Here is a 27,194-nt window from a genome sequence, read left to right on the forward strand (position 1 = left end):
GCATCGCATCGCATCGAATCGCATGGTCGCATGCGATGCGATGCGATCTCCCGATCCGACCCGATTTAGAAATCGGCAGCCCAGATACTACATAAGTACCAAATTTACCAGTTGAAGCTGGCGTTATTATCACAGGGCTCATTGTGGGGTTTTGTTTTGTTTTTAAAATTTTCTCCCATTATAAGTATAGAAAATGCGAATAAATGCTGATTAAAAGGTTTGGAGCAGTTTGTCACGAAAATTAATTCAAAAATCCCCTTTAATGCATTTAAGTGACCACGCCCCCTTTACTCATGGCCACGCCCCTTTCTGAATTTGTACAGGTTTTTGCTCTTCAGATGTTAGAGGGTATTTTTAAGTAGAAATATTGTTAATAAATCTGCCCATTTGTGATTGCCATGCTTGAGCACTGATGGTTAAATCAAAATAAGTCCCCTATGCTCAAATATCTGAACTGTCAGTGCGCCTTGAACGTGGTTGGGAAACACTGTCTTTGATGCTCTACGAGTTCTCAGTAAAATGAATTAGGAATCTTCTCAGACGGGTAAATCAATAATCAGCTTTTATGTCCTATATAAAGAATGCTTAAACTTGTGTGACGTGGTCAAATCAAACAAATGAAAGTCAAGGTTCCAATCACAGGTTGGATGGAAGTTGCAAAGTTTGACTTACTAAAGTCACAATCTGAAATACAGTATCGGAGAGGTTGAGAGACGTTAATAGCCGTTTCTCCTGTTGTCCCCTCCAGGCAGTAATGCGACGCGTTTCGCTGACAAATGTTACTAAATCATTCTCAATTGGGATCTTAAAAAAGGGGACTGTTATTTTTGATTGGTTTTAGGTTTCTCTCATTGTCAAAGGGAGCGCGCGTTAACACTCTACCCATACAAGATATCAGCACATAATTTAAAGTACCTGTCTGCGGGGAACTATCTGAGGGCATTCATAAATCATTTTGCCGAGGCGCTAATTTGTTTGGCGTTGTAGAGTCTCTGCGAGATGGTCAGGATGATATAGAAGATTGATTTCTTACACGGTTTGAAAAAACCCTCACCAAGATATTTAGAAAAAAATACTCTGCACAATCTTTTTGGTCTATTTTTTTTTTTACACTATTACTTTTCTTCAGTTTTTTATTTTTTTTATTTGAGCTGAGGGATTTCCTTTGCTTGGAGACTGAACCTGACGTGATCCTGGGGAGTTTTTTAGTACTCTACAAGGCAGCTCAGCAAGAAGAGAAAAATTCCATCAGAACCTATTTTGCAGTATCTATAATTCCTTTTCCTCTTTCTGGGAATGGTCAGCTGCTTGTAAATCAGGTTCCCGGATGACTGCAAGAACCTTGACTACATTTCTACAACCATGGACACTGCATCAGGAGAGCTATAAATACCACAAACGGAAGCGGGACAAAGGATCTACAGCAAAAAGATAGACAACCATTAGGTCGACACCATTAGTTCGACAAGCAAAAAGGTCGACATGCAAAATGGGCGACATGTAAAAATGTCAACATGCAAAAATGTCGACACTACCATTAGGTCGACAGTGTCTAGGTTGACAGCCAAAAGGTGGGGTTTTTCACAGTTTTTTGACCCAAATGTCGACACAGTCGACATGGACACAGTTTGAACTGAACCGCAGCCCCTCGCAGCGCTCGCTTCGCTCGCAATGCTTCGGGCATGGTGCCTCGCTGCGCTCAGCGCACTATTTTATTCTCACACCTCGCCCTAGTGGATGGTAGTGCATGAAATACCGCCTGTCGGCACATGTCGGCTCAAAAAAAACAGTGAAAAAACCCATGTCGACCCTTTGACTGTCGACCTAATGGTAGTGTCGACCTTTTTGCATGTCAACCATTTCAAATGTCGACCTTTTTACATGTCGACCTTTTTACATGTCAAACTAATGGTGTTGACCTAATGGTTGTCTATCTTTGTGCTGTAGACATATAGTCCGGATACCACCACAAACTAGGTCAGACCACAAAACTTTCCATATGATATAATGCAGTGGCGTAAGTTCGTCACAGTTGCCCGGAGGCAAGATAAATATTGGTGCCCCCAAATAGCTCAATCAGTAAGGTGTCTGTTTCAAGTAAATCAGGTGATGGGTTCTAATACAAGGTGTGACACTTACAAAAATGATGTTAGGAGGCGGAGTCAGACACATAAGCAATATAGACGGCTTTCAATGAACTGATTCAAACTTACAGGAGAGAGAGGTGCCCCCTTGGGAGCAGGAGCCCAGCGGCAGATGCCTCCATTGAGTTATGCCTCCGATGTTGACTTTTCCAGCGCCCGCCATATGCCGAATTGTTTCCAGGCGCTGCCGTTATGGTTTTGACTATAAAAATTATTAGAATAATACAAACATGATATTTCTAAGTTGTAAAAAATCTTTGCAGCTTACCGGGTGAACCAGAATCAGGACCCATGTCTCAGGGTCACGTCACCCTGGACAGGCAGTAGGTGAGTCTGACTGCCTGTCACTTTCATTATGTGTCGTTGGAAAGGGAAGTCGGTCACTGTAGCTGTCGGTAAAGTGAAAGAGATTTAAAAAAAAAAAAAAAAAAAATGTTTAGAGCTAAAGAATTTTAAAGTTGCTTTTATTACTGTATTGATCAGTGGGGATCTGACGGTGTAAGTGGCGAAGAACCGCCTGGAGCTCAAACATAGATAAGACAACTGGTATCGTAAAATGGGTATGGGTCATTGGGTCCACCACTGAAGATCGACAGGCCTTAAGTTGACACCTGTAATAGGTTGATATGGCTAAGGTCAACACAAGCATTAGGTCAACAATGGCAAGGTTGACAGTCAAAAGTTCGACATGAGTTTTCCACGTTTTTTTGTCCCAAAGTCGGCATAGTTGGCATAGGCACCATCAAAGTGCACTCGCCATGTTTTGGGCACACTATTCTATTCTCCCACCTCGCCCTAGTGGATGGTAGGGCATGATATACCGCCTGTCGGCACATGTCGGCTAAAAACCCCCATAAAAACACGTTGACCTTTTGACTGTCGGCCAAATGCTTGTGTCAACCTTCCAACCCTGTTAATCTTAGCTATGTCGACCTATTTCAGGTGTAGACCTAAGGCCTCTCAACCTTCAGTGGTTGACCCAATGCATGTCGACCTAATGACCGTATTCCTGTAAAACAAAGAGGTTATAAAAAAAACACAGCACACAGGGGAAGTTCATATAAAATACAGAATCATAGTTATATATAAAATACATAATTATAGTTATATATAAAATACATAAATTGAACTTCCCGTGTGCTGTGTTTTTTTTTAGACACTTATTTTAATCTTGTTTTTCATATATATCAAAGGAAGAAGATACTTACAGTAAGTGTTGGAATGCACTATGGGTTGTAAAACAGAATAATCCAGCAAAACAGTGGTGTCCCTTAATGCAGGATCATTTGAGGATAAAATACCCAAATAGCATGATACCATAAAACCAAATTTACTATAAGGATAACCTAGCCCAGTGGCGGATCCAGAGGTGGGGCTGATGCACTGTTCAAAATTCAAATAGGGGAGCCACACCCACTGCCACCAACTGACATTCCAAACTGACTCACTGGCAGCGAGTGTTGCTTCCCTAATTAAATGTTGGACTGTGCTGCAGCCCCTACTCTGGAGCCGCCACTAACATTGTCATCAATAAATCAACAACAGGATATAATTACTAAAAGGCAGCAGGGCCGGCGTTACCATTAGGCAGCTTCAGGCAGCTGCCTAGGGCGGCGGCCACTAGAGGGCGCACTTTGTTTAACCCAAGTAGGTCCGATTTTTGCAGTTTCCACTGGGCCTTAACTATAAGCAGCCGCCCGACCTCCTGCCCCTCAACAGCAGCAGCCGCCCACCTGCCTGACCTCACGCCCGTTACTAGCACAAAGCTGGGTTACTTGTCTGTGTATATTGTATTTATATGCTGCGTCCGCACAGTGCAGCTACTGGTGGTGAGTGGTGACTGATGAGCTGCCCAGTGCCCAGTCCCTCCCACCTTCCCAGAATACCACTGTATGTGCGACGCAGCATCATCCTGCCTGCACAACTCAGGGAGAGCACCCGCGTGGGAGAGAAGCTGGAAGAGCAGAGCACAAGCAAGCAGCACGGTGCTGCTGAGAGACTACTGTGTCACCCGCCCACCAGAAGAATGTGTGCATAATACTGGCTGCATCGTGCATCCTCCTGAGTTCTGCAGGTACATACTCCGTTTCACAGTAACTGCTGGAGACTGACACAGCCTGCACCAGCAGTGAGATTGTCACAGCTGAGCTTGTTGTAGATATCCCGTTATTGTTGGCGCCCCCCCCCCCTCCCTTTAGCTTCACTCACAGACGTGTCCCAGTCAGCCCAAGCACCATCACCTTGACCCTTTTGTCCTGATAACCTAGCAGAGTGTCATTAAGATTTAGTGCAGCTGGGCTTCTAGCGTGCCCCCTGAGGAATGTAGTTTACAGCGAGAGACAATGCTGACTTCCTAACATATTTATATGTATTACAGGTTAAAAAGTATTAATCTGTGATACCTTTCAAACACTTAAATATAAGCTTCTCTATAGCACATGCACCATAGAGAGGTCTGTTATCAGATACACAATGCAATTGCCACAAGGTCCAATATAGGGGTCCAAACTACAACCCAAAAATGTAAGCTGTACACCTGTGACTGCATATATTACCCTCACTGCAACATGCTGCAGCACCAGCACCATCTATGTGTCTTCTGTCACAGCCCAATAGAAAGAGTACAGTGGGTACAGTTGTATACCCTCCTAAATCCTCCAGGGTGAGAGGTGCCCTGGCTGGAGAGGAGAAGGGGATTGATATGGATGCATTGTATAATTGTATGGATGTATGTAGGAGAGAGGCAGTATGCACATGAGGGCGGTTGACCAACGTTTTGCCTAGGGTGTCAAGAAGCCTTGCACCGGCCCTGAAAGGCAGCTTTAAAAGCTGATGGTTTAAGATGTCTGAGGTTTCAGATATTTCTTACCTCATTTTTCCAAGTGTTCTGCACTGGATGAAGTGTTTGAGGATATAGTGGTGTTCAATAAATGTCCTAAATTCATGGTCACAACTGACGCATTTCAAGCATGTGTCAACCCCCTCCCCAGGGGTTTATGAGCAGAAACCTATAAAAACACCATCTCTTTTCTTTTTGAAACTATAATATGCCTCAAATAACCTGCTTAGACCCAGGATATTGCGCGGTTAACCAAGGTCACAGCTCAGTCTGAAAAGGTTGGGTCCAGTGACCCGAGAATCCAATTTTGGTAGCTATCCGGGTTGGTCCAGCAGGGTTATAGAGCAGTGATTATGGGCCCAGTTCAATACACACCTACTGGAAAGCTGGCTCGCTGGCAGTTGAAGGTGATGAGGCAGATGTTCTAGGCCTTGGAGAGAGATAAAGTTGAGAGAGATAAACTACCAACCAATCAGCTCCTGTCATTTTTCAAACAGCCTGATTGGCGTGTACTTTACAAGGCTTAGCACATCTGTCCTGAGGTCACCTCCATGGAGAAGCCTTCAAAATAACCTGGGTCCGGCTTGCAGTAGGGAAATGGGTATTAGTGTTGGTATGTACAGCTAGAGCCATCCTCATCTAGCCCTTTAATAGGATTAAGTGAGTCAGAGCTGTCGGACTTAGGGCCTTATTTTGGTTCATTCTTTCTGACAAAATCCTTCTTAGATGGACAAAACCATGTGCACTGCAGGGGGGGCAGATGTAACATGTGCAGAGAGAATTAGATTTGGGTGAGTTATTTTGTTTCTGTGCAGGGAAAATACTGACTGCTTTATTTTGACACTGCAATATAGATCTCACTTTGAAGTAAAACCCCACCCAAATCTAATTCTCTTTGCACAAGTAACACCTGCCCCACCTGCAGTGCACATGGTTTTGCCCATCTAAGAAGGATTTTGTCAGAAAGAATGAACCAAAATAAGGCCCTTAATCCTCTGCTGTATTGTTCTATGTATTGTATTGCAGCTGAGAACAATAGACCTTGGTGAGCCATGGCTCACCATGGCTATCCAGAGATGGCTAGTTGAAGAAGGCTCCATCTGTAAGTTACATTCAAAAAGTTGGGGATATTTATGTTTCTGTTTCTTTTTTATACATAACCATACTTGCCTAACGGAGCCTGGAGTGGTGACTCTCAGCAGTTTTTCCGGGGGAGGGGCTTGCCATCAATAAGCCCCACCCCCATTCCTGTAAATACCCTGATTCATGGTTCTCCGGAGAGGAGGTGGTACTAAAGTACGCAATTTGCATAATTTTAGCCCCGCCTCCGAATGAGCCGTGAATGCAGATATTTGACTGCCGGGTGAGGGGATGCGGGGGCTGATACAGGGGGGTGGGGGGTGGGAGGGGGACTCGATTTTTGGGACCCTCCTGGCCACTTCAGGAGGGTAGGTAAGTATGCATAAATACACACTGGGCAACTTTGATCTGAAAGTCGCTCAAAACAGCAGGTTTGAGCGGCTTTCAGCTCAAAGCTGCCCAGTATGTATGCCCCGGCTATGAGCGGTGAGCGCTGCTGCACGCTACCGGGAAAGCCGTTCATCTGCTGGTTATACCAGTAGATTAGTGGCTTTCAGGACGGCTTTGCATAGCCCTCCGCTATGCAACTCCGTCCCCCCCCCTCCGTCGGAGCCGGGCAGGGGGAAAGCCACTGAATGCTATAATCGCTGTCCATGCACGCTGGGCGTAGTCGCCCAGAGTGTATGGACCTTTACTCAGGTAGGTCATGGTAGATTGTGTTGTGTTAATATTTCTATGTTCTTTTTCTGAACACTTTTTTTCATAGGAGGAAGTGTTTTTTTATGTACTATTGACGCTTTCACATTGTTACCTACATCCGTTACACAGAACCTTCTATTCATCGGCCACAAGTGTTCACAGTTTTGGCCAACAAGATGGAAATGTGGTCGGTCCACGTCTCAGCGATCTGCTTGATGTTATGGGCACCTAATTTCATATCTTCCTTAGGTAAGTGGTTCCCTTTGTACATATATAATATATACTCCTGTGTCGCAGTTATATATAATGCCGATTATGAAGATATGAATATTGTTGCATTTGCAATATATTTGCAATTGAGCTCATATACATTGCATTCAGTTCACTATGTTACAGTGCGTTTCCATAGGGTATATTCTGCATATAACAGGAAAGAATCAGACAGACAGTAAAGTCACAAATCTCTGTGATGGATATTTAGGATTAGAAGGAAATTGCAAAGTGTTTTCGTGTTTAAAGCTGGCCACACACCTAAAGATTTCTTGTCCATTGTGGTCGGTTGGAAGGAAAATCTGGTAATGTATGGAAGCAAATGATAATTGATAAACTTTGATTCCAACCCAGTTTGTCTCAATGACCATTTTTGCCAGTTTTCCAGCATTTTGGAGCAAATGGTCAATTGCCATTCCTCCCATACACTTCCAGATATTTGTTCCAACCAGACAGATTGAACAATAAATCTTTAGGTGTATGGCCAGCTTTAGTTCCAGGATAACTGCAATAAGTGTGAGTGTTCTGATGGAATTAGAAACCTGATGTGTTTCTGTTCGTGTAAACACCGTCAGGGACATTTCTTGCCTCACCGCTGTAGTTAATTATTTTACTTGTTATACTATGAACTGTATGGGATCTGAGGACTGAGGTGCCCATACACATGCAGATTTATCTTCAGATCTGTCTGGTTGGAACAAAAACCTGGTTATGGATGAGAGCAAATGACAGTTGACCATTTGCTTGGAAATGCTGGAAAACTGACAAACTGTCACTCATCCATAACCATGTTTTTGTTCCAACCAGCCAGATCTGAAGATAAATCTTACTAGTGTATGGGCACCTTTAGCTATAAAGGTACCCGTATAACGTTTCCTGTTTCGCCCCTTTACTGATGTAAAGCAGAGAGCAACAGAGCCAAGATGTAATATCTCGGATGTGTCCATTTGGTGGTTGCTGCTAGAACCCTCCTACAGCGCATCAGTCTAGTGCAAAACCATTTCAGAATCAATTTGGGCACATGAGTGTCATTTTCCACATTAACTTTAACATGTGTTAGAGCTTTTGTGTTTGCAGAGTTGTGACCCGCCCATGCTGGAGGCGCGACCGCCGCTGAATGGGGGTGGGGCCTCAGGAGGGGTGGGCATAACCTCAAGTTGATAGGGCATGGCCAAGCACTGCAACCCCTGTCTTAATAATTTTTGGGGGGGGCGTGACCAGCGCTAACTGCACTGATAGATGCCGTGCACATGGGACATTGTCCAAGCGGCATTGACCCGCTGTAATTGGGAAAGTTGAGGAGATATGAAACTGTATTAAATGGTATACAGTCGATAGGTAGACATGGTCATAAGGCCGACACAAGCAAAAGGTTGACATGATTTTTTTTTTACTGACTTTTTCTTACTTCACAATGAAAGCGACACTATAATAGGATGCTGAGCGCAGGGTGCGAGGGGACGCGGTACATTGTCTTTAAATATCAACATAGACACCAAAAACATGAAAATGGGTGTCGACCTTTTTATGTGTCAACCATGCCCATGTCATCTTTTTTTCTTGTGTTTTTATCAATGTCGAACTAGACCATGTTGATCTTTTGCATGTGTCCATCTATTGTCTTTCGACCAACAGTGGTCGATATATTGACTGTTGACCTAGACCAGGGTTGGCCAAACTGGTCCTCGAGATCTACCAACTGTTCACGTTTTCCAGATCACCTAGCTGATGCACAGCTGTAGTCATTACTAACTGTCACATTACCCAGATCACCTAGCTGGTGCACAGGTGCAATCATTACTAACTGTCACATTTTCCAGATCACCTAGCTGGTGCACAGCTGTAGTCATTACTAACGGTCACATTCCCCAGACCACCTAGCTGGTGCACAGCTGTAGTCATTACTAACTGTCACATTTTCAAACATGCAGCATGTATTCCTACAATAGATCCACAGGTGGCCTGAGAAACATGAACGGTTGGTAGATCTCTGAGGACAGGCTTGGCCACCCCTGAGCTAGACACTTTTGTCCTAATAATACACATCGGTATTAAACAAAACACAATAGAATTTGCTTCTGTGCCTTTTAACTGTAGACTTTACTAAAATGTTGTCATTGTTATGAATGTTTTAAGTTAGAATATTTGAATATTATTAAGCCCAATTTGCTTTTTTCAGAAATAAGAAAAGTGACTCACGGGACTGATATCACTCTGACCTGTCCGTCTTTAAAGGGAAGCGGATCATCTTTATCTGTTTCTGCCCCTTCAAACAGGAACATCAGACAGTTTTCTTATGAAGACACCTTGTACATTGTTATTTCAGATTTCGGTAAACATCACAAAGGCCCCTATTTATGTATAACGGATAACAACGTGTCCTCCGGAACAGTGCTAGATTTGACTGAATGTGAGTACAACCACTTAGAATAATAAGTTGGATTCGGAGACTTTATCACATACAGTATATGGCAGATGTTGTATATTACTACACTTAAATGAAGATGAAATCCAATTTATATAAAGCACTAATCATAATATTCGCAATTATAGAAATGCCGACATGACACATTTTATGCATGAGAGATTTCTATGGGTCAGGATTTCCCCTTCACTTATCGAATGTGCATTCACTTGGAGTTAATTAGTTGATACGGTATTATGCATTATTACACTTTATATTAATTAAATTAATCTAGATTAACTCAGTTAAATGTGTACATATCTCATAAAATGGATAATGCTGACATATCGGCAAATACAGATAGGAACTGAATTTAACTATGAATTATGACCTTTTAGTCATAATTGTTGTTAAGACAGCCTTCAAGAATCTTTCTTTTGTTGTAGTGTTTTTAATGACAGTTCTTCAGCTGACAATGGAGGTTATTCTGATCGGTGCGGCCAAACGTGCGTACGTTCCATATTAGCGTACGCTCTCCGTACGCGGCCGTTGAGGTTAAGTCCACCCACAAATCAGCCGCATACGTACGGCCAGAAACAACGTCGAAGGGGAGTGGCGTACAATTGAGCGTACGCCAACGTACACCGACGGCTCACCCCTTAGACTCCGACAACTGGCGTACAACAGAGCGTACGCCACCGTTTACGGACGTCTCTCGTCCGTCTTCCCACCGACTTCTTGCGGCTATCTGAGCGTACGCCAGCTTGTACGGACGGGTCCCTATTGTTTTCAATGGAAAACTCAGCTTATGTCACCGCTCGTGAGAGTGAGCGTACGTCCGTGCACGCTGGCATACCCTTCACATATATGGACCTGCAAATCTTGCCTTTCAACTATAATTCTGACAATTAATTAATTATTCTAATTGTTATTCAATTATTGTTTTCTATTAACTCAATTAACTACCTTAATAAAGACCCTAATAAAACAACATTTTAACCCTCATTACATGTATATTTGTTATGTTCTAATGTGGCATTTTAATCACTATCTATGTGTCCCCACATTGCTTTTACTTGTAAATAAATTTATGTTGGTGTTTGTGTGTATGTACTAAATTATGTCCCTAATTAGTTTGATCTGATTTGTTTAACATGTATACCTACCCTGATGTTATGTGTGATGTTTTCATCTAACAACAATAAAAAATCATGCCTTTTCACTATGTGTTATTTCACCCCAAAACACACACATTCACACATCATTCATTACCCCTCACCTCAAATTACCAATATAACTTACATGACACATCTGTATGTACCTGCCCTTACAAACCCTCTCACATATTTATGATTAAAAACACAGGCAACTTCTAACTGAACATCAACTTTTTTTATTAAGAATAGAAAATAACAATCTGAAAAAAATTTAAAGAAGGGCCTGCAGTTGGCCGAAAAGAATATTGAGGTAGAGGATGGTCAGGAACATTTCCACTACTATATGGGCCACCTCCTCCTGGTGCTGTTCAGTGTCTGTAGTGAAGGGGAAAAACACATTATAATTAATATATCATATACATAAATGTTTATTGCATTGTAACATAATATGAATTTGTGAGTTAAGTGTGAAGGCCACATACATTTTTCCACTACATTGAAGATGGGTATGCTGTAAACATGGTCCAAAATACTATTCTGTTGACACACACATACTGTACATATTACATAAAAATATAAAAATTACTCCTTATTGGATGAATGTATGCTGTATCCCAATTGGTAGTTTAGTTTTGGGGGACTCACCTCTAACCTCACAATTAGGCTGTGCTATTTAAGGGTTATGACATTGTTGCGGCTTAAGCACTCCTTACTATTTTAAATTTAGGACATTGCTGTACAAATTATAGGCCTAAAGCTATGTTTGTAAAGCATGCATCCGCATGGCCTCACACACTATGAACAAAACAATCTATAAATTAATGTTGCACATCATGCTGGGAAGTGGAGTTACCCAACACCTGGACCCACATAACTACAACACCACTAATGTCGGATATCTAATTGGATGTACTGTTATGTCAATTATTCAAGGGGTGAGCCATGGCCACACTCCAAAAAACCACCAAGGGGACCCTTGTTCCTGGAGAAGGACAGGCCACACCTCATGGTCGCCCTGCAGTGATATGTTGCAACTAATGTTGATGTTGGATACACATATGTGGTTGTTGTGATTGTTTATGTGTAGAAATGTGTAGGTAAACATTAGACACATTATTTACTTACGGCTAGTTGAGCCATCCTGCTCGCCGCTGGTTGGGTGTCCGGTGGTTGGGGGGGTCAGGAGCAAGGGGGATGGGATAGGACTTGGGATACAGGTAGTGGGTTGGAGTGGGGATTGGAGAGGTTTGGGGGTGGGTGGTGGAGAGGTGTAGGGGGGTTGGAAATGGGGTGGGGAGGGGGTGGGGGTAGGGGTGTGGGTGGGGGTGTGGGTGGGGGTAGGGCTGGGGGTGGGGGTAGGGGAGGGGGTGGGGGTAGGGGAGTGGCTGGTGGAAGGGGATGTTGAAATTTGGTGGTCACCAGCAGGACCCATAGTCTCCTCCTCTTCCTCCTCCTCTTCCTCCTCCTCCTCTTCCTCCTCCTCTTCCTCCTCCTGGGCTGCCTGCTCCCGGGCTGCCTGCTCCCGGGCTTCCATGCGTGCCCTTGCCCGTGCTGAAATGTTCATGTTGATGGCATAGAAATCGGAGGTTGGGTTTCATAAAAATGGGGAAAAGAAAAATTCACATTAGTCATGCTCATAACCTTACAAATTATCATTGCTGTTATATTTCAGACATTTATCATGCTAACTAATTGATATGCTACACCCAAAAACAGAGCGACTACTTATACCCCCCTATACACCCCATATACACCCATATACACCCCATATACACCCCATATACACCCCATATACACCCCCTATACACCCATATACACCCCATATACACCCCATATACACCCCATATACACCCCATATACACCCCATATACACCCCATATACACCCCATATACACCCCCTATACACCCCCTATACACCCATATACACCCCATATACACCCCCTATACACCCATATACACCCCATATACACCCATATACAGGGGCGTAGCTACAATAAAGGCAGCCCCCGCAGCTGCTTGGGGGAGCCACCTGCGGTGGGTGCCCGGCATACTAACTAGTGTGTGACAGGCAGCAGCGCCGGCTGGGATGAAAGCAGCAGCTGCTGCTGGACGGGACTCAGGAGCCGGGGCTTACATAGAAGGGCAGCAGCAGCAGAGGAAGTCACTTTACTTTCAGTTTCCACGCTGCAGTTCTGAGCCCCGCCTCCTCCCTCCAGTCACTGCTGAGAACAAGCATGGGTTCCTGGGGCCGGAGCTGCTGCATCTTCTCTGCCAGGGGACAATTAAGCTGGCCCCTGCAAACACCTGCTGCTGGACTCCCTAGTGCTGCTGCTGGCAGGCCCTCCACCCAGCGCCAGTGGTATGTACACTATTATTAATATCTTGGGATACATGTATGGATGTCATTTTGGGGACATATGGATGTATGTATGCATGAGGGTGCAGTGTGTGTGTGTATGTATGTATGTATGTATGTATGTATGTATGAGGGAGGCAGTGTGCGTGTGTATGTATGTATGTATGCACAAGGAAGTCAGTGTATGTATGTATGTATGTATGTATGTATGCATGCATGCATGAGGTAGGTAGTGTATGGATGTATGTATGTATGTATGTATGTATGTATGAGGGAGGCAGTGTATGTATGTATGTATGCATTAGGAAGTCAGTGTGTGTATGTATGTATGTATGTATGTATGCATAAGGAAGTCTATGTATGTATGCATGCATGCATGAGGTAGGTAGTGTATGGATGGTTGTATGTATGTATGTATGTATGTATGTATGTATGAGGGAGGCAGTGTATGTATTTATGTATGCATAAGTAAGTCAATGTATGTATGTATGTATGTATGTATGTATGTGGGAGGCAGTGTATGTATGCATAAGGAAGTCAGTGTATGTATGTATGTATGTATGTATGCATACCCTCCAACATCTGGAGGACCAAAATCGGTACACACGGAGAAAGGGGGCGTGGCAATACGTGAAAGGGGCGTGGCCATACGTGAAAGGGGGTGTGTCCACCCACTTTCCGGGCATTTCAAATTAAAAGTAAGCGCTTATAATATAAGTATTTAAATATTACATCTCCACACTTCTCTTGACTCTTATCCATCGTGACGCACCGGCTGCAGCTCATGTCACTTGGTGGCTGCTGGCATATTAAAATAATTATATTTAATATACTTATTTAATTAACAAGTATATTAAATATACTTATTTAACATACCAGCAGCCACCAAGTGACATGAGCTGCAGCCGGTGCGTCACGATGGATAAGAGTCAAGAGAAGTGTGAAGATGTAATATTTAAAGTCCTAGTACAGCCAGTCCTGAGTTGTTGCCGTGCACTTACAGTGTGCTGTGGCAGGCTCCTCCGATGTGCTATCGCAGCCCAGTCAGTGTCACACGCGCCGGGGCTCCAAGTCCTGGCTGAACACTCAGTCACTGGGCGATAATTGGCGCTATGAGGGAGACTGAATAGGACGAGTCCTACTCCTCCCATGATTGGTGCTCGGTGCCGGCGCATAACGTAATGACGCACGGCACCGGCCGCAGCAGTGCAAACTGTGCAAACTAAAGTACTCTTGGGAACGCCGGGGGGAGGGGCGGAGGGAAGCCGGCGGCGCAGCACAGGGGCCCGGGAGCCAGGAGGATGCGGCGCACATAAGAGTGAGGCTGACGCCAGCTGAAATAAGAAAAATAAAGAAATCGGTACATTCGGTACAATCATAATTTGCCGGTACAGACTGTTAAAAAACGGTACTGTACCGGCAAATTCGGTACAGTTGGAGGGTATGTGTATGTATGTATGTATGTATGAGGGAGGCAGTGTATGTATTTATGTATGCATAAGGAAGTCAGTGTATGTATGTATGTATGTATGTATGTATGTGGGAGGCAGTGTATGTATTTATGTATGCATAAGTAAGTCAATGTATGTATGTATGTATGTATGTATGTATGTGGGAGGCAGTGTATGTATGCATAAGGAAGTCAGTGTATGTATGTATGTATGTATGTATGTATGTATGAGGGAGGCAGTGTATGTATTTATGTATGCATAAGGAAGTCAGTGTATGTATGTATGTATGTATGTATGTATGTATGAGGGAGGCAGTGTATGTATTTATGTATGCATAAGGAAGTCAGTGTATGTATGTATGTATGTATGTATGTATGTATGCTTAGGGGGGGGGGGGATCTTAGAATGCACACCCGATTTACATGAGGTGCTATCATGCTGGGACTTGTAGTTCTGCAAAGAAAGACATGTGGTGCAGATGCACACTCCATATTATTAATCAAATTCAATCAATAATAGAGGTTCTTGGTATATTCATTGGCCAAGAAATATTTGCCCACCAACCAGCTTCACGGTAACCTCATTTCTGGTGGGTCCCTAATACTAAGAATCTGGGGCGCGGAACCCCAAAAAGGCCAGCATAAGCCAGTCACCCCAGGGCAGCACACAAGTGAAAAACTAAGCTATAAATGTGTGTTAATAAGAAAGAAGCAGGAGCTAGAGCAGGGCTGGGCAATTGCGGCCCTCCAGATGTTGTGGAACTACACATCCCAGGATGCTTTGCATTAGTTTTGCTATGTGGCCATGCTGAAACTGATGCAAGGCATGCTGGGATGTGTAGTTCCTCAACATCTGGAGGGCCGCAATTGCCCAGCCCTGAGCTAGAGGTTAAAAAGTGTAGTGCTAGGAAGTATAATATTAGTGAAAATAAATAGTGCTAAATAAATGTTAGGGTGTGCCACCCCGAAAGCAACTCGGTTACACCAACCCAAGGGGAGCCGCGCCCCAAATCCATCTCCAAGACTAGCAATTAGTGTAAATTTTTAGGTCTTACCTTCATTGTGCCCTCAGTTTGCAGTCTGTGGCTACCAGGGACCAAACTGGTGAACTAATGTTCAGATCAGGTGGGCGGGGTGCTACTCTAAAGGCCCCCATACACTATGAGATTTATCTGACCTGTAAAATTGCATCTGATTTCCCTTGAATTTCCCTGGCAGCTTCCCAGGACGCCTACATACAATTTGACACTTGATGTGCCCTTTTTTACATCCAATTTGTGGCAGATAAATCACATGTGATTTATCACATGTGATTAATCACGTGATTTATCTGACGCAAATTGGATGTGCCATGAGATTTATCTGATGGGATGGACCTAGGGAGTGGCCTGAAAAGTGCTACACCATGCAGGTATTACTGTTCTGAGAAAAGGAGAATGGCGGTATACTGTATGTATAAATAGTTCGGGGGGGGGGGGGGGGGGGGGTGCGGTGTCGTCACTCGTACAAAAAGACACCAGGCATGGGTGCCGCAGTGGAAGACACGAACAACTCACTCAACTCACCTTTTTGTTCAGTGCCGCCACCCCCCCTCGAACTATACATAGCCACAGTGCTGCTGTCATCTGGAGGGAACTGTTTTGTTTGTTATTCAAATTTTGCTCCCATTATTGGAGTGATGCACCATGGAATGAAATTATATATATATATATATATATATATATATATATATATATATATATATATATATACACACTATAGCAGGTATTCAATGCGCCCGGTGAGGGGTTAAACAGCAAGGATTGCAGAAAACCAGCGATCCTCGCTGTTTAACCCCCGCGCCGGACGCTTGCTCTATTCAACGTTCTGGGGGAATCCTCGCCGTCACAGGACGGCGAGAATTCCCCAAAACAGCGAGACTCGCGGCTAATGCAGAAAACTTGCTGTATTTAGCCGTGAGTCTCGCTGCTTCTGGAGCCGCATACGCCAATTGGCGTATGAGGGGGGGTAAGTTGATTACTGACAGGGTGAGTGGTGACAGCGAGCAGGAAGCCCTGCTCGCTGTCGCCGCTCGCCCACAGCACAGTTTTGTGACAGTAATTAGCTGTTTGCATTTATGCTGATATAATAGCTTGATGTCAGTGCATTTTATAACAAGTGTGCAGGTGGACAGACAAGGAAGGACACACATATCCAGTTATCTTACCAGTAGATGCAATTTAGAAATTAAATGTTTTTTGTACATTGCTGCTAAGAGGCCATAACTCCGTTACATCTTTATGGTCAGTGTCTCAATTTAGCAGCTGGGGAGAGGGAGAGAGGGGGTCCGGGCTCTACATCCCGTACTGACATTCAGCAGCAGGGGGTGGGGGGGTGTCAGGGCTCTACAGACAGCCTGTACATTTAGCAGCAGGGGAGGGGGGTCAGGGCTCTACAGACAGCCCGTACATTCAACAGCAGGGGGGGGGGTCAGGGCTCTACAGACAGCCCGTACATTTAGCAGCAGGGGAGGGGGTCCGGGCTCTGAAGCCCGTACATTCAACAGCAGGGGGGGTCAGGGCTCTACAGACAGCCCGTACATTTAGCAGCAGGGGAGGGGGGGGTCCGGGCTCTGAAGCCCGTACATACAGCAGCAGAGGAGAGAATCTTTAAGCAGGGAAGCGTGTCACTGCCGCACTCTGCCCTCTGCAATCCTCTCCTGTCAGTGTCCGTCGCGCATGTGACGTGCTCCAGGCTGCTGCTGCTTCTGACTGGGGGAGGATGCCGCGCACCTGAAGGAGGTACCCAAAGTTAAACATATAGATATATCGGATCTGACACATCGTGGGTGCTAAAAAGCACCCACGATGTGCCCATGATGGCTCAGATGCCGATATATCTTATGTTCTGCAGGTCCGACCACCTGATCCAATCTGATGAGCACGGGAACGCGCATCAGATTGGATCAGATGTCACAAACATGCGATTTAGGGCCGATTTCACCCGATTTATCGGCCCAAAGTGCCGAAATCGGGTGAAATCGGCCAAAAATCGCATAGTGTATGGGGGCCTTAAGTTGAAGGAGTCCCAACCTTCAGGTGTACAGGTGTACACAATGTTAGCTTAGGGGGGGGGGATCTTAGAATGCACACCCGATTTACATGAGGTGCTATCATGCTGGGACTTGTAGTTCTGCAAAGAAAGACATGTGGTGCAGATGCACACTCCATATTATTAATCAAATTCAATCAATAATAGAGGTTCTTGGTATATTCATTGGCCAAGAAATATTTGCCCACCAACCAGCTTCACGGTAACCTCATTTCTGGTGGGTCCCTAATACTAAGAATCTGGGGCGCGGAACCCCAAAAAGGCCAGCATAAGCCAGTCACCCCAGGGCAGCACACAAGTGAAAAACTAAGCTATAAATGTGTGTTAATAAGAAAGAAGCAGGAGCTAGAGGTTAAAAAGTGTAGTGCTAGGAAGTATAATATTAGTGAAAATAAATAGTGCTAAATAAATGTTAGGGTGTGCCACCCCGAAAGCAACTCGGTTACACCAACCCAAGGGGAGCCGCGCCCCAAATCCATCTCCAAGACTAGCAATTAGTGTAAATTTGTAGGTCTTACCTTCATTGTGCCCTCAGTTTGCAGTCTGTGGCTACCAGGGACCAAACTGGTGAACTAATGTTCAGATCAGGTGGGCGGGGTGCTACTCTAAGTTGAAGGAGTCCCAACCTTCAGGTGTACAGGTGTACACAATGTTAGCTTAGGGGGGGGGGGGGGGGGGTTCTTAGAATGCACACCCGATTTACATGAGGTGCTATCATGCTGGGACTTGTAGTTCTGCAAAGAAAGACATGTGGTGCAGATGCACACTCCATATTATTAATCAAATTCAATCTGTATGTATGTATGTATGTATGTATGTATGTATGTATGAGGGAGGCAGTGTATGTATGTATGTATGCATTAGGAAGTCAGTGTGTGTGTATGTATGTATGTATGTATGTATGTATGTATGCATAAGGAAGTCTATGTATATATGCATGCATGCATGAGGTAGGTAGTGTATGGATGGTTGTATGTATGTATGTATGTATGTATGTATGTATGAGGGAGGCAGTGTATGTATTTATGTATGCATAAGTAAGTCTATGTATGTATGTATGTATGTATGTATGTATGTATGTATGTATGTGGGAGGCAGTGTATGTATGCATAAGGAAGTCAGTGTATGTATGTATGTATGTATGTATGTATGAGGGAGGCAGTGTATGTATTTATGTATGCATAAGGAAGTCAGTGTATGTATGTATGTATGTATGTATGTATGTATGTATGTATGTATGTATGTATGTGGGAGGCAGTGTATGTATTTATGTATGCATAAGTAAGTCAATGTATGTATGTATGTATGTATGTATGTATGTGGGAGGCAGTGTATGTATGCATAAGGAAGTCAGTGTATGTATGTATGTATGTATGTATGTATGTATGTATGTATGTATGAGGGAGGCAGTGTATGTATTTATGTATGCATAAGGAAGTCAGTGTATGTATGTATGTATGTATGTATGTATGTATGTATGTATGTATGTGGGAGGCAGTGTATGTATGCATAAGGAAGTCAGTGTATGTATGTATGTATGAGGGAGGCAGTGTATGTATGCATAAGGAAGTCAGTGTATGTATGCATGCATGAGGTAGGTAGTGTATGGATGGTTGTATGTATGTATGTACTGTATGTATCAGGGAGGCAGTGTATGTACAGTATGTTACTATTAACATCCTTGCTGGCGGGTCGCCAGAACGTACGCGCTGGCGACCCGCCAGCAGCCTCGCCAGCGAGGAGACTGAGACGCACGTGCGTGTCACGCGCACGCGCGTCTCAGTCTCCGTCGCTGGCGCGACGGAAAACCCTGTCCGTCTCCGCCTCAGGGAGACGGACAGGGTTAGGGGGGGTTAGGGGGGGTGCGGGCAGGCGGCGGGGACCCCGGGTTACCGCCGGCAAGCCGGCGGGGACCCGGGGGAACATATCGAAGCGCCGTCGGAAGGGGACGCGCGCGCCTCTCGTGCGCGCGCGTCCCCTTCTCACCATCGCCATGGCGCTGGCGGGGGATGGCGGCTGGCGACGCCAGCGCCATCCCCTGCAAAGATGGACCCTGACCCATCTGTATGTATGTATGTATGCATGCATGAGGTAGGTAGTGTATGGATGGTTGTATGTATGTATGTATGTATGTATGAGGGATGCAGTGTATGTATGTACTGTATGTATCTGTATATATCAGGGAGGCAGTGTATGTATGTATGTATGTATGTATGTATGTAGTCCGTCTATGCCCGCCCCCCAGTCCTGCGTTCCATCCCAGTGCCTACCCCACTCCCTGCCCAATATCTGTCCCCACTCTACCTGCCCAGTATCTGCCCGCCGACTCACTGGATATCCTCTCTCTCCCCCCTATGCCTGCCCAGCATCTGCCCCTCTCCTCTCCCTGCCAACCATCCGTACCCCTTCTCCCTGTCCACCATCCATCTCCTCTCTCTGCCCACCATCCGTTCCCCCTCTCCCTGTCAATCATCCCTGCAAACCACCCCATCTCTCTGCCCACCATTCATCCCCCTTCCCTCTTCCCAGCACCTGTCTTCCTCTCTCTGTCCAATGTCTGTCCCCCTCCATCCCCAGCATCTCTCCCCTCTCTCTGTCCAGCATCTGTACCCACCTCCCTGCCCATCACCTGTCCCCCTCTTCCTGCCCGACATCTGTACCACCCTCTCTCTACCCAGCATCTGCCCCATACGCACTCCTCAGCATCTATCTCCCCTCTCCCCACATCTGTCTCCCCCTCTCTGCCCAGCATATACCCATCTGTCCCCAGCTAGAACTGTATCCCATGAACCCGGAATGATGAAAATGAATTTGTGGCTCCTGGGAACAGTATTTCCTTGGAGTCCACACTCCACAACCCGTTTTATTAGACCATACACACTTTTCTAGGAACCTGCACGAAACTGCCCCCCCCCCCATTTATTTATTGTAGTGCCCCCACTGTCATTTTTTTCTGGATCCCTGTGTGTGTGTGTATTTATGTATGTATGCATGAGGTAGGTAGTGTATGGATGGTTGTATGTATGTATGTATGTATGAATGAATGAGGGAGGGAGGCAGTGTATGTATGTATGTATGTATGTATGCATAAGGAAGTCAGTGTATGTATGTATGTATGTATGTATGAGGTAGGTAGTGTATGGATGGTTGTATGTATGTATGAGGGAGGCAGTGTATGTATGCATGCATTAGGAAGTCAGTGTATGTATGAGGGAGGCAGTGTATGTATGTATGTATGTAAGTATGTATGCATAAGGAAGTCAGTGTATGTATGTATGTATGTATGTATGTATGTATGCATGCATGCATGAGGTAGGTAGTGTATGGATGGTTGTATGTATGTATGTATGTATGTATGTATGTATGAGGGAGGCAGTGTATGTATTTATGTATGCATAAGGAAGTCAGTGTATGTATGTATGTATGTATGTATCTATGTATGTATGTATGAGGGAGGCAGTGTATGTACTGTACGTATGAACTGTATCCCATGCACCCGGAATGATGAAAATGAATTTGTGGCTCCTGGGAACAGTATTTCCTTGGAGTCCACAACCCGTTTTATTAGACCATACACACTTTTCTAGGAACCTGCACGAAACTGCCCCCCCCCCCCATTTATTTATTGTAGTGCCCCCACTGTCATTTTTTTCTGGATCCCTGTGTGTGTGTGTGTGTGTGTGTGTGTATTTATGTATGTATGCATGAGGTAGGTAGTGTATGGATGGTTGTATGTATGTATGTATGTATGAATGAGGGAGGGAGGCAGTGTATGTATGTATGTATGTATGTATGCATAAGGAAGTCAGTGTATGTATGTATGTATGTATGTATGAGGTAGGTAGTGTATGGATGGTTGTATGTATGTATGAGGGAGGCAGTGTATGTATGAGGGAGGCAGTGTATGTATGTATGTATGTATGTATGTATGTATGCATAAGGAAGTCAGTGTATGTATGTATGTATGTATGTATGTATGTATGTATGTATGCATGCATGCATGAGGTAGGTAGTGTATGGATGGTTGTATGTATGTATGTATGTATGTATGAGGGAGGCAGTGTATGTATTTATGTATGCATAAGGAAGTCAGTGTATGTATGTATGTATGTATGTATCTATGTATGTATGTATGAGGGAGGCAGTGTATGTACTGTACGTATGAACTGTATCCCATGCACCCGGAATGATGAAAATGAATTTGTGGCTCCTGGGAACAGTATTTCCTTGGAGTCCACAACCCGTTTTATTAGACCATACACACTTTTCTAGGAACCTGCACGAAACTGCCCCTCCCCCCCCCCATTTATTTATTGTAGTGCCCCCACTGTCATTTTTTATGGATCCGTGTGTGTGTGTGTATATATATATTTATTTGTGGAGGGGGGGCGCCACAACTTTTTTGGCTTGGGGGAGCAAAATATATAGTTACGCCACTGCCCATATACACCCCATATACACCCCCTATACACCCCCTATACACCCATATACACCCCCTATATACCCATATACACCCCATATACACCCCATATACACCCCCTATACACCCCATATACACCCTATATACACCCATATACACCCCATATACACCCATATACACCCCATATACACCCCCTATACACCCCATATACACCCCATATACATCCCATATACACCCCATATACACCCCCTATACACCCATATACACCCACATACTCATGAACATATTTATAAAAAGTACAGAAATCATTGAAAAAAAACGCAGACATACTAGTTAATAAAAACTTACATCGGGCAATATGGCGGCGAATGGAACTCAGCATCACTGGCTGGCGCAGGCGCAGGTCAGACCAGCGCCGCTCGACTTGTGCCAGGCTTCTCTGTACGCCGGTCCGGGCGTATATTAGCCGGCGGGCAGCATTATATGCCCGCCGCTTGTCCATGTTGGACACATATGGGCCCCTGGGCCCCAGACGCCGGTCCATGACCTCAACCAAGGCCACCAGCTCCTGGGTAGAAAACGCGCTAGCCCTGGTTGAAGTCATATTGGCAATGGCGCAGTTATTAATTGCAGGTACATATATCACTTTTGGTGCTTGCTGATTGGTCTAAAAAATTGTTTGTTTAGTATTAACTTTATTAATCCTTCTTACATTAACAAACTGGATGCGAATAGAAACTTACGCGGACCGTTCTGATATACACACACCATAACCAACAGCATGCTTTCAATGTATAGAGAGACGTACTGTATATACAGTGTGCTGAAAATAATACACGCAACCGTCTACTAATAAATACGCTGCTAAAAAAGGCACAATGCAACATGTTGGTGTATGACAATTTCATACTCATTACATATGTAAGGAAAGCATTATAACGTGATGTTTTGAAATGTGACTCAGAAAGCATACACGAACTCCAACAGATACCAGCTGACAACACTCATCATTGGAATGACAGGTGCACACATTTCACCATGTAGCACACAATGCTCCACAACCTGTGTATGTGCATATACAGGTGAATGATCAGGTGCGTTGAGACCTGCGTAATTTAAGCGGGAATTATCGCCGGGATATATTGGCGTAAATTAGCTACTACATTGCGGGGAAAAATATACGCCCCCTTGTTCATGGCGGGAGATTACCATATAAATATTCAGTCAGATGCAGGCCAGAATTGCTGCAAACATGTCTAGCTCAGATGATTCCGCAGCTGAGGACGCTCTACAGAGAGCTACAGCAGAATCCCTGCTTGAAGCTTTGCAGAAGAGGGAACAGGAGCGGAGAAGGAGGGCCCAAGAGAGAAGTAGCCTGCAAGACCAAGCGGGCCCCTCACTAACAGGCCCTGTTCAAACTCCACCAGCTCCACAAGGGCCAAGCAACCAGCCAGAACAAGAGGTTGCATCTCTCCAAACAGGTGTGACCCAGCAGGTGCATGGTGAGAGAACTGGGGCCACCAGAAAACGAGCTGCAACATCTAGGGTGAGGACTGAGCAGGATACCACCACCAAAAAGAGAAACCCTGCATTTGTAGAGGCAGAATTGAGAATTTTAGTGCCCAGGGCACGCGAATGGATCGAATTGCCAACCAGGAAGCCGGGTGCCAGTGCAAGGAGAAACCTTTGGGACAAGATCACAGAGGAAGTGAACCAGGTGTCACCAGTGGTCAGAGATTGGCTAGCAGTGAAGAAAAGGCAAGTGTGTTTGTCCCCCTGATAATGTCATATGTGTGTACATATGTTACATGTATGTTTTGAGAATAATAGAAAGGTGTGTTTGTAGATAGTGCTACACTTCAATGTCACATGTGAACACAACCATCTCTAATAACCCACATTTATATATGAAACATGCACCATTGGTGTGATGTGAGGTTATGGGCACAGTTCTGCTCATGTGAAGTATGTGAAGTATGTGATGGGACAAGAGAAAGTGTGTTTTTGAAAGAGTTGTTGTAACATGTTCCATATGATGCTACTGAAACAAGAATGACCAAACTGTGCACATGTAGCTGGTGAGAAACTACACATCCCAGTATGCCATCCCATAGTTAAATTACTCCATAATAACCACACTGTCAAGCTATGGTGGAATGTGTAGTTTCACAACAGGTGGAGGTGCATAATTTGGCCATGGATGATGTCATTTCTGCATAGTGATCTATGTATGTGCATTTAGTGGCCTAATGAATGAGATGAGACACTGAAATGCCTCCTAATTTAGACATTAATGTGTGTGTGGGACACATATGGCTAAAAAACATAAGATCACCCACACTAGGAAATGTAACGTAGTCATGATGTTCACTAGCACAGTGGTGCACATATCTCATGGTGATATTTGTATTTTTAAACTTGTAGGTGGACAGACTTCAAAACGACACTGAAGAGGAAGATGACTGACCGGTACAACCACAGCATGTCCACCGGGAGGGGGCCTATGCCAGACACCTTGGAATATACCCCCCTGGAGCAGGAGGCCTTGGATGTAATTGATGTGGCCGAGGTCAGGGGGATATCCAATATGGATAGTGAGCTCCCGGTGGAGGTCTTTGCTGCTGCTTTTGATGGTAAGTCACAGTAATGCATTGTATTTTGAAAGATATTTTTTAGTGCGTATGTGATGGTGACATTGTTTTCAATTATTATCCTAGAAGAAGCAGAAACCCAGGATGAACCGGCAGCATCTTCCTCTGCAGAGCCACAGGTGGAGCAAGTGGTCCAGCCTCCACCAAGACGACACCCCCAGCCACAGGACACATGGGATGCCAGCTGGATGGTGATGCTGGAGAGGATCGAGAAGCAAGGGGTGGAGGCTGCGGTCCGTCAGCAGCAGGTTGGGGAATTTCTGGCGGATTGGAAGGCCACAAACAGGCAGCAGTGTGAGGCCTTCAACCGCACGAATGACACTCTGGCGGCTGGCATGCAAAGCATTGCCCAACAACTCAGCCGCCAGAATGAAATTCTTGCGGAGCTGCTGACCACCGCCAGGTCCCTAAGGGACAATCCCCCATCTGCTGGCCCACCCCAAGCTGCTCCCCAACCTTCCACCTCTGCTGACCCTCCTGTGTCCACTAGGGGAAGACGCCGCAAGCCATCTGAGCCAAAGGCCCCTGTCCCCAAGGCCCCATCTAAAAAGGGGAAAAAAGGGCCCAAATAATGAGACCTGGTTCACTTCCTCTGTGGTTGGACCCCAAATGTTTAAATTGCACTGGACATTCACTTCCTGAGTTGGCCATCGATCCATTTTCGTGCCATGGGCATTAAAGTTCTTATTTTGACCTCTACAAATGCAGGATAAATTTTTGGTGGTGTGTATCTTGCTTAGTATTCACCCTGGTTGTTGCAGTACGTATTCTGGTGTCCCCATTTCTTTCACCATTGCATTTGCAGGGTAACACATGTTTGGAGATATGCAACCTCTTGTTCTGGCTGTTTTTTTATTTTTGTGTATATTTTATTTGTTTATTTGATTTATGACATTAAAGTGTCAAATAAGCTGTGATGCTGAACAGCAAATACATTTATTTTACCAATTAAAACACAATTGTTGTATGTGTAATTTCTTGTGTAAAAAAAATACTACATTTATGTGTACTTACTGACCAGGGTATTTTTTAGCATTTCTTGAAGTGTGGTAGAAGTTTCCCATGTGTAACCCTCTCCATGGCCATTCACATGTTCCTATCCAACTTTTCCCTGCTAATTAGTTTGTGTCAGCACATGTGCAGAGCAACTTAATAGGTGAGAAAGCAGTTTGTGTGCAGGTGAGGTAGCTCCTACATTAGTAGGTAAAAGCAGGTCCAGAACAATGCTTTCCTCATGGAGTGGGTGAGGTAGACAAACAAGGGTCAAAAGGGACATTTGTGTAGGAATGCATATGTGTCCTCCCTAAAAAAAGATGTGTGAATCGGCCAAACATGATAAAATTGCTTGTGGACAAACATGTTTAACTTTGTACATATATATGATTTTACAGTGTCATAAGCAGATGTAGGAATCCTTTGTTAGAGAGATGTGAGTGCAATAATGTGATTGGTGGCATCTTACATCCAGAGTGTAGTAAAATCCAATTCATAGCAGATCAGATGGTGGTACAGGTCTGTATTTTGGGTACTATACAAAGATTGTGTGCAAAATAGTGGGCATGGGCTTAAAACATTGCTGAAACATCCTTTGTAGGTGTTAGATGTGGTTTATGTTATTGTATCATAAATACAAAACCTATGTTTGTATTAGAGTGAACACGTTGACACATGTCGGCTTGTGTAGATTGAGTGTGCTACTGTGTAAAGTCTATGAAAGCACGTAGTGAATGTGTATAACTGTTTAGCAAATACCTACCTTAGCATATATAAACAGGTCTTAAAAAGATTCTTACCTTAAATTAAACAAACCTTTAAATGTAGAGAAGTATAGAAAGATAAGCTTCCAATGTGTTTGAGTGCTGTGTGTAGGCTTGCAGGTAGTGAAATCATGGTTTGGACTTAATAGACTGCAGCATTGCTTATTACATTCAGGTGTATGTGTTTGAGTAGTAATCAGCGTAAATTAGCAAACCCAGGCGCACGCTGGCATGCGGTATCTGTAGGGGTGGTCTGAGGTGGCGGTTGGCGGCCGCCTGTTTTGTGTCCGAAATGAACGGTGCTTTAGCCGATCGTGCGGTAGTAGCACCGTTCATTTTTGGTGCACACCCCCGTGTACGCCCATATTTACGCCCATTTTCCCTCATTATTTCGGCCGCTCCCCTCATCACGCCCCTATGCCGCCCCCAATGCCCGTACTCTCGCGTACAGGTTTTTTCGCACAGAGAGACCTGTCCGTAAGCGTTGTGGAGTGTTCGCGCCTGCGCATTGGAGATGGTACGCATGCGCAGATCATTAAAAAACCCCGGAACGTACGCGTACGGGCCGGCCGCACCAACCAGAATAAGGCCCTTAGTTTGTTGATGTTTTTTTAATTGTTACATAGTAGTTAAGGCCGAGATTCCATTTTGAAGCATTCATTATAACAAATTGAATCCGTTTTCAGGAGTATTCTGGTTAGATCTATTTTGACGAATAATAGCACGTTACTTTCAATTGATCTTCTGCAACCTTGAACAAAGATTTAGAATACAAACATGGCGGTTGTTGGTTGATCAGTTTAGCATTATATCCAGTCCTCTGTAAGCAGGGCCGGATCTACCATTAGGCAGCTGCCTAGGGATTCCATAATCTATG

General features: G+C 44.6%; 1 protein-coding gene and 1 long non-coding RNA gene across 2 annotated transcripts in view; one reads left to right on the forward strand and one right to left on the reverse strand.

The window, feature by feature from the left end:
• Positions 1 to 6,791: 6,791 nt before the first annotated feature.
• LOC146072253 (uncharacterized) overlaps positions 6,792 to 27,194 on the forward strand; it is a 32,442-nt gene continuing 12,039 nt past the window's right edge. The window contains exons 1-2 of the mRNA XM_083179579.1: positions 6,792 to 7,011; positions 9,212 to 9,442. Coding sequence (XP_083035705.1) covers positions 6,939 to 7,011; positions 9,212 to 9,442 — 304 coding nt within the window. The 5' untranslated portion in view covers positions 6,792 to 6,938. The remainder of the gene's footprint in view (positions 7,012 to 9,211; positions 9,443 to 27,194) is intronic.
• On the reverse strand, positions 10,907 to 16,670 carry LOC146072252 (uncharacterized). Its single transcript, XR_014473005.1, has 3 exons — positions 16,606 to 16,670; positions 11,719 to 12,144; positions 10,907 to 10,968 (listed from the first exon to the last, which is right to left on the reverse strand). It is a non-coding gene; the product is annotated as an uncharacterized LOC146072252 (long non-coding RNA).

This window comes from Crinia signifera, chromosome 4, assembly GCF_055691185.1.
Source record: "Crinia signifera chromosome 4, ASM5569118v1, whole genome shotgun sequence".
Classification (NCBI taxonomy): domain Eukaryota; kingdom Metazoa; phylum Chordata; class Amphibia; order Anura; family Myobatrachidae; genus Crinia; species Crinia signifera.